The following is an 11,610-nucleotide window of genomic DNA, read 5'->3' as shown; positions in this document are numbered from 1 at the left end:
TTCTGACTCCAGGCTGAGGAGTGTTCTGGTTAGCATTGGGAGGTACCACACATGAGCAGTTTCTTCCCTGGCATCACTGGTTCAATGAGCAGATCAACAATGAGGCTGGGCCTCGGGGCCCTGGTGGGGGAGCAGGGGCCAATGGGAGAGAAAATAAAGAAACATCACAAGGGGGGAGAGATCAGAGCCCTGGACCCAGAGAAGGGAGTGCTCTGGGGTCTGCACTGGGTCCTCAATGACTATAAGCCCTAGGAGTAAGATAGGCAGGTCTGTGGACATTTGTTCTGGTTTATTTGACAGGAACAAACAGTTCAGGCAGGGTAAAGGTGTACTTCCATTGACATCCTGGTGCCCAGGATCTGAGGTCCTTGTGCTTTGGTCTGAATAGAAGTTTGGGGGAGCAGAATGCAAAGTCCAGCGCCCTCACCCACTCACTGGAGGCTCATGCAAACGTTCCCACAGAAGGTTGAACAACATACAGTATTTGCTTTTGGACACTTTAGAAAATATGAACACTGATTGCTGCAAAGATACACGCTGGGCTTCTTCTCACAGGCCTTTAGACCTAAAAAGAGCAGAATCAGAGTCAGTGGAACCAGATCCCTCAAGAGCACTCCTCTCAAGCTTAAATCCTCTCCCAAAAACCCTAAAACCCAAGTCCTACTCATGATGCTCTTGAACTTTTCAGGGAACACAATTTCTTCCCTTTACCCAAACCTGATGATTGTAGTATCTTAAATCCTATATCCCCCCACCCACACACCTTCTGCCCCAACAGATCTCAATGCCTGGCCTCTCTGGGCCCTCTCCTTTCTCTGCAGACAGGAACCTGTCTCCCATGTTAGTCATGGTCTTGGTGAAGTCACCCCCATAGAATCTACACTCTGAGAATTCAGCAAAGTCTGAGACATCCGCAGACCCTCTCACTCCCCAGGATTTGCAGGGTCCAGAAAGGAAGATGACCTGTCACTGTGTCCAGGACCCCTGCGCCTTCCCAGAAAATGCCACTTGCACTATTTCCCTTCTGCTGCCACCATCCTGGTTCTCTGATGAGAACTTCGACTTGACCCTGGACACCCCAAAGCTTATTTTCCCAGGGCCCTTTCATTCTGTACCCACTCCCATCAATATCTCCGGATCTTTAGAGATCACATACGTGCAGAAATCCAAGAATAGTGGTTGGGTGTCCCCAAGTGATTTTCAGCCCTGATGTACCTTTCACCACACTATGTACTACTTGTGTCCTGGTATTTGGAATGGAGAGTCAAAAGACATAGGTTCCCCCCTTTATCCCCCATTATTGTTCCCAGTGCGGGGTAAAGGGGCCAGAGGGCCATGACTTTGGACGACCCAGAGTTTTCATAGTGCTGTAGTCAGAGCAGGATGCACTGAAAAGTTCCAGTTTCCAGGTCCTCCCCAGAAGCGACACAGCACCTCTTGCCCCCTTCCCTCCCCACCCCCTTAGTCCATCACCTACCCTGTATCCTGTTCAGTTTACGGTGCCCTCCCTGGGCCTGTAGCAGCAGCACAGAGAGGAGAAGCATGGGCAGGAGAGCCTGGGTTGGCATGACTCTGGCCAGAGAGGAGAGCTCTCAGTCTGGCACAGGCTTCCCTGGAGAGCTAGGTGGTTATCCCAGGCTCCTCCCTGCTTCCACTGGCCAAAAACATTTCCTCTCCTTTGCCTGCCTTTACCATGGCCTTTTCTCTGTGGCACTAGGGCTTCTGCAGACAACTCTCCTTTCACACGTCTAAACCCCTCTTTTGCACACAAAAATTTTTTCCCTGAAAGAAATATTTCTATATTCTAATTATAAAATAATTTACAGAAAAGAAGAAAACATTATTTCTGCAGGAAGATATAAAAACAACCTCAGTCCATCAATGGTTGAATAGATGAAGAAGATGTGGTATATATATATATATATAATATATTATATTATATATAAATATATATTATTATATATTATATATTTATATAATATACAATATGTTATATGTAATATATATACATTATTTAGCCCTGAGAAGGAAGGAAATCCTGCCATTTTTGACAACGTGGATAAAACTTGAGGCATTGTGTTAAGTAAAATGTCAGACAGAAAAAGATAAATATTGTATGATAACACCTCTCTATGGAATCCAAAAATGCTGAACTGTTAGAAACAGAGGGTAGAATGATTGGCTGGAGACTGGAGAATGGGTAAATGTTGGCAAAGGGTATAAACTTCTAGTTATAAGATGAATAGATGTGGGGATCTAACATACAGCATAGTGATTATAGATAACAAGACCATATTACCTACTTGAAAGTTGCTAAGAGAGTAGATCTTATGTGTTCTCACTACAAATAAGAAATGATAAGTAAGCGATGTGATGGAGTGGTAGATCATTTTACAATATATAAGCATATCAAATCCACACATCGTACACCTTAAACTTATGCAATGTTATATCAATTATATCTTAATAAGGCTGGAAAACAATATATTACATATATAATTTCATATATTACACACATGTATTTTTTCCTGCTTGAAAAAATTTTGAAATAGTTCAATTATATCTTAATAAAGCTTAAAATATATATTAACACACATTTTCCAGATTTATTAATATATATTAATTCTAAGTAATTAATATAATAAAAAATGTTATATACAGAGAGACTAGAAGAGGACATGGGAAGAATAGGAGCACACAGTAAGTATCTTAGAGCTCAGACAGAAGAGGAGATCTGTCAGCCAAGAGCCCAGGGCAGGTTCTCCAGGAGAAGGTGGTTATTGAGTGTAAATATTGTGGAGAAATATTTTTTTTTAATTTTTTTTCAATGTTTATTTATTTTGGGGACAGAGAGAGACAGAGCATGAACGGGAGAGGGGCAGAGAGAGAGGGAGACACAAAATCGGAAACAGGCTCCAGGCTCCGAGCCATCAGCCCAGAGCCCGACGCGGGGCTCGAACTCACGGACCGCGAGATCGTGACCTGGCTGAAGTCGGACGCTTAACCGACTGCGCCACCCAGGCGCCCCTGTGGAGAAATATTATATGCTCTCAGAAATGAAGAAGTTGACTTTTCCCTAAGAGGAGAAAAAGGGGAAACCTGTGGACACTAGGCTCCCAATAGGCTGGGAAGCTGGGAAGAAGCTGGATAGCAGTGAAGATTTGAACCTTGTTTTGATATTCTAAACTCCAAATACAGTCTCCTTCAGTACACAAATATAGCTTATTTTTAAAAACTATGAAACTTTTATCTATTTCAGTGATATGTAATCAAACGCATTAATATAAAGAAGGGGGGGAAATTACATGATACTCTCAACTGAAACAGAAGAGACATTTTACAAATGCACCACATTCATGAAACTAGCAACAGAAAGAACTTCCTCAACATGATTAAAGGTATCTCTGAAAAATACACCACTATCATCATATTCAGTGGTGAAAGAGTGAAAGCTTTCCGCCCAAGATCAGGAATAAGACAAAAATGCAACTGTCATTATTGCTGGTCGACATTGCACTGGAAGTTTTAGCCAAAGCAATTAAGCAAGAAAAAGCCATCTAAATTGGAAAGAAAGAAATAAAATTCTGTCTTTTTGCAAATGACATGATCCCATGTAGAGAAATTCCCCAAGAATCCACACAAAAAATTAGTAGAGCTAATAAACAAATTCACCAAAGTTGCAAAGTATAAAAATAACACACAAAAATCAACTGTGTTTCTATACATCAACAGTTAGCAATCCAAAAGAAAAATTAAGAAAACAATTCAACTTATAATAAGATACAAAATGATAAAATATCTAGGAATAAATGTAACCATGAAGGTGAAAAACTTGTGCACCAAAAAATACAAAACATTGCTGAAAGAGATTAAGGAAGACCTAAATAAATTAAAAGACATCCCATATGTGTGGATTGGAAGATCTAGGGTGTTAAAATGGTGATGCAATGGAATCCCACATAAAATTCCAATGGCTTTTTTTTTTTTTGCAGAAGTGAGGAAGCCAAACCTCAAATTCACATGGAATTTCAAGGGGCATGCCATATACACAAAAACATATTGATAAAGTACTACAAATTGGAGAACTCACATTTCTCAATTTCAAAACTTACTACAAAGCTACAATAATGAAGAGTGTGGTACTTGCATGAGGACAGACATATAGATTAACAAATAAAATTGAGGGGTGCCTGGGTGGCTCAGTGGTTGAGTGACCAACTTCGGCTCAGGTCATGATCTTATGGTCCGTGAGTCCGAGCCCCACATCAGGCTCTGTGTTGACAGCTCAGAACCAGGAACTTGCTTCAGATTCTGTGTCTCCCTTTCTCTCTGCCCCTCCCTTGCTCACACTCTGTCTCTCTCTCAAAAATAATAAACATTAAAAACAAAAACAAATAGAATCGAGAGTCCAGAAATAAACCCACACATATATGGCCAAATATTTTTAACAAGGGCATCAAGACCAAGAATAGTCACATCAACAAATGGTATTGAGACCATTTGCAAAAGATATCTAAATGCAAAAGAATGAAACTGGGCCCCTATATCACACCATATACAAAAATTAATTCAAGGTTGATCAATGATTTAAATATAACAGCTATAAAATTCTAAGATGAAAGTGTAGAGGTAAATCATCATGACCTCGTATTAGGCAAGAAATGGCATCAAAAGCATAGCAACAACATCAACAAAATAGGTGAGTTGGACTTCATCAAAGTTAAGAACACTTGTGCACCAAATGACTATCAAAAAGGTGAAAAGACAACACATAAAGCGGTAAAATAGATTTGAAAAATATGTGTTTGGTAAAAGTCTAATATCTGGAATATAAAAATAACTCTTCCAATTCAAAGAAGATAAACAACCCAGTGACAAAGTTGCAAAGGACTTGAATAGATATTTCTCCAAGGAAGAAACAGAAATGGTCAGCAAGCACATGAAAAGATGCTCAACATCATTAGTTATTAGGGGAATGCAAGTCAAAACCACAAGTAAATACCACTTCACACTCTCAGGGATGACTATAAACAAAGGAGGAGGAAAGGAAGAAGAAGAAGAAGAAGAAGAAGAAGAAGAAGAAGAAGAAGAAAGGGAAGAGAATAAGAGTTGGCAAGGATGTGGAGAAATTGGAACTCCTATGCATTAGAGATAAAAAATGTATGTTAAATAGTTCAACAACCGTAGAAGCAGCCTGAAATTTCCTCAAAAGTTTAACATATAACCCATCAATTCCACTGCTAGCTATTATACCCCAAAGAATATGTATATATACATATATACGTATATATGTATATCTATATATATTAAAAAGAAGTGAAAATAGGTGCTAAAAAAATTACTTGTACACAAACATTTGTAGTGCACTATTTGCAATCACCAAAGAATGGAAACAACCCAAATGTCTATCAACAGATGAATGGATAAGCAAGTTGTGGCATATACATGCAATGGAATATTATTCAGATATAAAATGAATAAAGTACTAATACATACTACAATGTGAATGAACCACAACAACCACAGAGATAACACTCCTCACTTATTTTGGCAAAAATTCAAAAACACGACCATACAGTCTGTTACAGGAAACACCCATGCTCACATGGTTGGTGGCAATACAAAATAGTATAAACTTTATGGAGTAGAATTTAGTGATATCTAACAAAAGTACGTATAAATTTACCTTTTTAGGCAACAAAAATACCTACAAACATTTACCCTGATGTTACACCTTCAACAATACAGAAAATATGCATATGGTTGTTCACTGAAGCATATTTGTAATAGCAAAATCTTGGAAAATACATAAATGCCCATTGAAAGGAGATTGCCCAAATGACTAAGTTTGTGTGTACGTGGTAGTGTAGAACACAGCTGTAAAAAAGGAGAAATTGCTACGAGCTGCCTTAGGGTAATTTTCAGGATATATTGTTAAATGAAAACAACAAAGTGCAAGTGAGTATATTTGTGCGAGAAAAAAAAAGGAAATTAAAGATTCGGGTAACTAATTATCTTTATCTTACACAAAATTTCCCACATATTTGATAAAGTCTGCTCTTCAGCACATTCTATGAGGTTAGTGCAAACTTACTACAAAACCAAGCAAGGACAGTATGAGAAAGGAAAGTTACAGGCACAGTTCTCTTATGAATATAGATATAAAATCCCTTAAAAATTGGAAACTGAACCAAATGTTATGAAAAATGATAATATAAAATGATCACATTAGATGACTAGAGAAATGCAAGAATGGTTTAATGTTAGAAAATCTGAAATGTAATTCAACACATTAACAGAAAAAAGCAAAAATATAACTTCACATAAATTAAGGAAAATTTTCTTGTCAGGAATGAAAGAGAACTTTCTGGACCTGATAAAAGATGTTTATGAGAAACCTAAAACAGATACTACCCTAAAAGGGGAAATTCAAGAAGCTTTTATTTTTACTTACTTACTTATTTTAGAGAGAGAGAGAGTAAGTGCATAAGTGGGGGAGTGGGGGAGTGGGGCAGAGAGAGAGAGAGAGGGAGAGAAAGAGAGAATCTTAAGCAGACTCCATGTGCACCATGGAGCCCCACACAGGGCTCGATCCTACAACCCTGGGATCATGACCTTAGCCAAAATCAAGAGTTGGACACTGACAGAGCCACCCAGATGCCCCAAAAAGCTTTCATTTTAAATCAGGTGTCAGACAAGAATATGCACATCCTCACTTCTATACAATAATGTATAGAGGCCCTAGTCTGCACAAGAAGGCATTAAGAATGGCATAAAGTTTTTTTTTAATTTTTTTTAATGTTTATTTATTTTTGAGAGAGACAGAGACAGAATGTGAGTGGGTTAGGGGCAGAGACAGAGGGAGACACAGAATCTGAAACAGGCTCCAGGCTCTGAGCTGTCAGCACCAGAGCCCGACGTGGGGTTCGAACTCACGAGCTGCGAGATCATGACCTGAGCTGAAGTCGGTCGCCTAACCGACTGAGCTGCACAGGCGCCCCAAGAATGGCATAAAGTTTAAAGAGAAAAATACAATTGTCATCATTTGCAGATGATGACCACCCAGAACACTGCAAGGAACACACCAAGAAATTAAGATGAACAGGGGGAGAATTTAGCAAGATAGCTAGTAACAGATCAATACACGAAAGTCATTTCTCTACATTAGCAACAAACAGAAAGAAAAACCAAAAAGTTGCCATACTGCTTACAATTTTATTTTAAAAGTCCAAGTGTCTAGGAATAAATATAACAAAGACATGCCAGAACTCTACATGGGAAGAATTATTAAAATTTTGCGAAAGGACAGCAACAAGACGGATGAGAGACATAACAAGTCCAAGATTAGGGGATAAAATGGGTGTGAATTTGAAAACACTACCTGTCCCTGGGGTGGGTGTGGTTGGGAGGCACTTGGATGTGTCACTGGAATACACAATGAATGACCATGCCTCTAATTTGCTCTCTCTTTCTCTCTTCTCGTTTGAGCTGTGCCTGGTCAAACCCAGCAGTCCTCAGCCAGGACTTACCAACCCATCCTGCCAGCGGCATGAAGCCCGTGCTGTTTCTTCAACTTCTGCTGTTGATTCACTTAGCACCTCAGCGGGTGTCTGGGAGTCCCAAGCAACATTTTATGAGTACGTGTTGGGTCTGGGCTCCAGGGAGGGAAGCAGCATTTGTAGAGATGAGAGGATCTGAGGGCTGAGGATACACATTGTGAAAAAAATATAGTATCATGTTCAAAGGTCCAAGAGTTATTGTCAGTAAGATCCAGGTTTGAATCCCTACTGTGTGCTTACTGAGTGGTCTTGGACAAAAGTATCTGGGACTCAGATTTTATCTTTGCAATTGATATAATGATCTTGGGACAGTTGGAAGGAGAAACTGAGATAATGCATGCACACAGAGTGCACTCTTACTGGACCATGGTAAATGCTCAATAAGAATTAACTACCGCAAATGTTATCAGCCTCATCATCCAGGTTATTCTTGCTGCCTAAGTTCCTTCACGGATGCATGCGCCAACTTTTCAAGCATTAAAACAGAGAGGAAAATTACATTGGTAGAACTCGAGCTGTCACCTACATAATCTCTGCCTTGGAGAATGTTTTGGGAGGGAAGGAGAGAAAGCCTTACATTTTATTCCACATTTTATAAGTTTATTTCTTTGTTTTGAGAAAGAGAGGGACAGAGCACAGGTGGGAGAAGGGCAGAGAGAGAGAGGGAGAGAAAGAGAGAGACAGACAGAGAGAGAGAGAGAGAGAGAGAGAGAATCCCAAGCAGGCTCTGCTCTGACAGCACAGAGCCCAACACAGGGCTCAAACTCATGAACGGTGAGATCATGACCTGAGCCAAAATCAAGAGTCAGACACTCAACAACTGAGCCACCCAGGTACCCCTATTCCACATTTTAAATATTCAGAGGGACCTGCACAATTGCCACTGACTGTCATCAATGGCAAAGTACAGAGTCCATCTCAGCAGCCACCATTGCCCAGCTCAACCTAACAAGAGTGCTGACCATGTTATGTTGACTTTGACCAATGCCAAATGGGTGAACTATTATCCATCATACCTGCACCCTTCTATGCAGAGAGCATCCTCAGAATACTGAGGCTCAGAAGAGGGATGTGAGTACTATCTCAGGTGTACAGGGAGGGAAGATCCTGTTTTAGGGGTCTCAGAGAGGGCACGCAGATTTGTAAGACTGAGGGAGGCTAAACTAGATGCAAGAGAATGGGGGAATCCAGGGTAGAGTTAATTGGAGAATAAACGACTAAAATTTTTTTAATTTTCTTATGTTTATTTATTTGTGAGAGTGAGAGAGACAGAGCATGAGCTGGGGAGGGGCAGAGAGAGAGGGAGACACAGAATGCGAAGTAGATTCCAGGCTCTGGGCTGTCAGCACAGAGCCCCACGCAGGGCTTGAACTCACAGACCACAAGATCATGACCTGAGCTAAAGTTGGACGCTTAACAGACTGAGACACCCAGGGGCCCCTCAAGGACTAAAATTGGAAAGGAAATACAAAGAGGGGTCCTGAAAGACTAGTAAGTCTTTGTGAGTAAAATTGGCACCAGATACCCAGAAAAGGAGGCAAAACTTGAGAAGATCCGCCTCTCTGAGATCCCTGGCTCACAGACTCCTTCCCCACACTGTTCCATTGATTCCCCAAGCTCCCCCAAAGTGGGGGCCAGTTCCAATTTCTTGCACTGAACTAATGAGCCATGGGATGACTTGGAGACCCAGGGTGAGCTTCATACTGGTCTCTGCCAAGTTGTCAATAGCTTGGGCCTTGGCTTTTTCCTCTGGTGCCATTTGCTGTTACAATTATAGCCCTCAACTTCATCATCATTTGTTCCTTCCAGGTCGGTATGATATCTTATGGATCCCCTCCTAATTGCAAATACTTGCAAAGGAATAAGTCAACAGGGGTTTATAGAATGCTTCACCTATGACATTTGCCCTGAGAAAGGGCAAGTCACAAGGTACAAAAATTAAGGCCTGGCCTGGCTTCAATAAAGGGGTTTATGGTGCCTATTCTTAATGCCATGGAGTTCAAGAACAGAATGAAGATTGTGAATTGGAGCCCTGCAGTAGGATCTCCTGGTGCAGGTGGTCTGGACTTTGACCCAAGAACTAAGAGATGGGAGAAATGGGATGTTAGCATGAAGATTCTTATTCTTTTCTAATAGTACAAAGTGGGGGCATCCTGGTTCTCTGGCTTCCTTATCAGAAAAGACCTGGGAGGAAAGAAAAGCCAATCTTTGCACCCCATTCTGAAACGCCCACCCTCAACTCCATGAAATAAGTCGCCCTCAGAACTCATTTGTGATTTGGGTTCTAGCATTCTGATGCCAGTATCATCAGTTTACTGTGTGGTCTTCGCCCTTTCCCAAAATCTTCCTTCCCACTCATTCTTCCTACACACAAATAATACATATTAGGTCAACCCTGAGATAAACTATGTTGTTAATGAAAGTTCGTACAACTTGTTTGGGACTATGCAATGAGTCAGTGCAAATGCACCTACACACCCCTCTCTTGCTCACCACACACTGTTCATTCCCTTGAACCGGACCCAGCCAGGGTCTATAAGATATCTGATCTGCAAGGAGGTGAATCACCAGTGGGTGTAGGGTTCTGCCTACCTCTGTCTTCAATAAGATACCCAGAGTTCTTGGTTTTCCCTGCTGAGAACTCGGAGAAAGGCAGGAGCTACAGACAAAATCTGATTCCACTTCCCTATAACCACAGGAGAAAGATCAGGGTGGCTGATTGCCTGGAAGTTCCTTAGGCTTTTGGAGTTCTGAATGCTACTCCAGCCTACTTTAAGCCCTTCTCTTTCCTGTTCTGTGTTCCAGGGAGTATCTTGGAACCGCCACCCTGCAAATCAGACCCTGAAAACTGTACTCATTTTTGTACATTGCAGGAAGATTGCCATAAAGGATTTCAGTGCTGTTCTGCCTTCTGTGGGATAGTCTGTACTCTAAACATAAATATGAACCATGACAGGTAAGGGGATTCTCATTCCTAGTTCTGAGCCAGCTGCCATTTGGGAATTCAACAGAAGAGTCTCTTACCAGCCCCTCCAGCGGAAGTATTTTTTGAACATTCACCTTCTCTTTACCAACAATAATTTCCTTAAGTGTCCTGACAAAAAGAGCCTTCCTCCACTCCCAAACTTGTCTCCTCATCACCACATCTGTGAATCTCTGAATATGCCTCTCTGAACTCACCCAAACACCCATCCATGGACCCTGCCTTGGCCCAGAATCCACTTTTATCCAGAAGCCTGGGACATTATATCTGCAAGTCTCACCCAAATCTCAAAGTCAATCTGTTTTTTCTGGTTTTGCTTTCCCTCTTTCAGCCAACACCAACCGTTGGCTCCCAGTGTTCCTGGGCACTGCACATCCTCCAGCCTGAGCAAAACTTTGGTTATTTGCTGAGGCATTAACGCTGGCCCCAAGTCTGCTGAATGGAAGTGCTTCCAGAGCAGAGAAAGGGCATTAAAGAGCTATGAGACATCTGGTTTTCTAATTCTATCTTCCAACTATGTCTTTCTATGACCTTGAGCAAGACATGTTTGCCTTTCCTATGTTTGTCTTTGTTTTTCTCATACATGAGATAAGGACTCTTTAATTCAGCCTTACGAGATTGCTATAAAGACCCACAAGGCAAGAGACTCAACCAGTGACCTTCTAAGCTGTCTTGTTTACTGCTGTATTCCCTGCCCTGAGCACAATACCCAACATAGGACACAAGGAACAGAGTGATGAAGTAGGGGCCCAGAGCCAGATACCCAGACCCGAATCCTGGCTCTATCACCTCTTAGCTGAGTGATCTTAGACAACTTAATCAACCTCTCTCCGGGCATCAGCTTCCTCATATTTAAGACTGGAAAGAGACTGAGATTAAATTAGATAACCCATGCAAGCTCTGAAAACGTTACTCATGACAGATTAATTACTCAGTAAATTTTGCAATTAGGCAACCACTTCTTTCTTAAGAGGTGGGCCTTTGCAGTGAAACTTCACATGTTTCCAGGCTCTAAAGTGCAATGCAGAGGCATAAGTAAGACTTTTTGTTGTCACTTGGTTCTTTGAG

General features: G+C 41.2%; 1 protein-coding gene across 1 annotated transcript; it reads right to left on the bottom strand.

The window, feature by feature from the left end:
- Positions 1-426: 426 nt before the first annotated feature.
- On the bottom strand, positions 427-1,568 carry WFDC10B (WAP four-disulfide core domain 10B). Its single transcript, XM_047853487.1, has 2 exons — positions 1,478-1,568; positions 427-565 (listed from the first exon to the last, which is right to left on the bottom strand). The coding sequence occupies exons 1-2, from the start codon at positions 1,566-1,568 to the stop codon at positions 432-434; spliced, it is 225 nt and encodes a 74-aa protein (XP_047709443.1). The 3' UTR covers positions 427-431.
- Positions 1,569-11,610: the final 10,042 nt, after the last annotated feature.

The sequence above is a fragment of the Prionailurus viverrinus genome, chromosome A3, assembly GCF_022837055.1.
Source record: "Prionailurus viverrinus isolate Anna chromosome A3, UM_Priviv_1.0, whole genome shotgun sequence".
Classification (NCBI taxonomy): domain Eukaryota; kingdom Metazoa; phylum Chordata; class Mammalia; order Carnivora; family Felidae; genus Prionailurus; species Prionailurus viverrinus.
The sequence above is the reverse complement of the archived record's forward strand: the minus strand, read 5'-3'. Positions and strand labels throughout refer to the sequence as shown.

What these genes read in the sequence shown, in the direction of transcription:
- WFDC10B (XM_047853487.1), bottom strand. Translation starts at nt 1,568, where the DNA reads ATGCCAACCCAGGCTCTCCTGCCCATGCTTCTCCTCTCTGTGCTGCTG. An exon ending in TAAACTGAACAGGATACAGG is followed by an intron (nt 566 to 1,477) that starts GTAGGTGATGGA and finishes TGCTCTTTTTAG; the next exon opens with GTCTAAAGGCCTGTGAGAAG.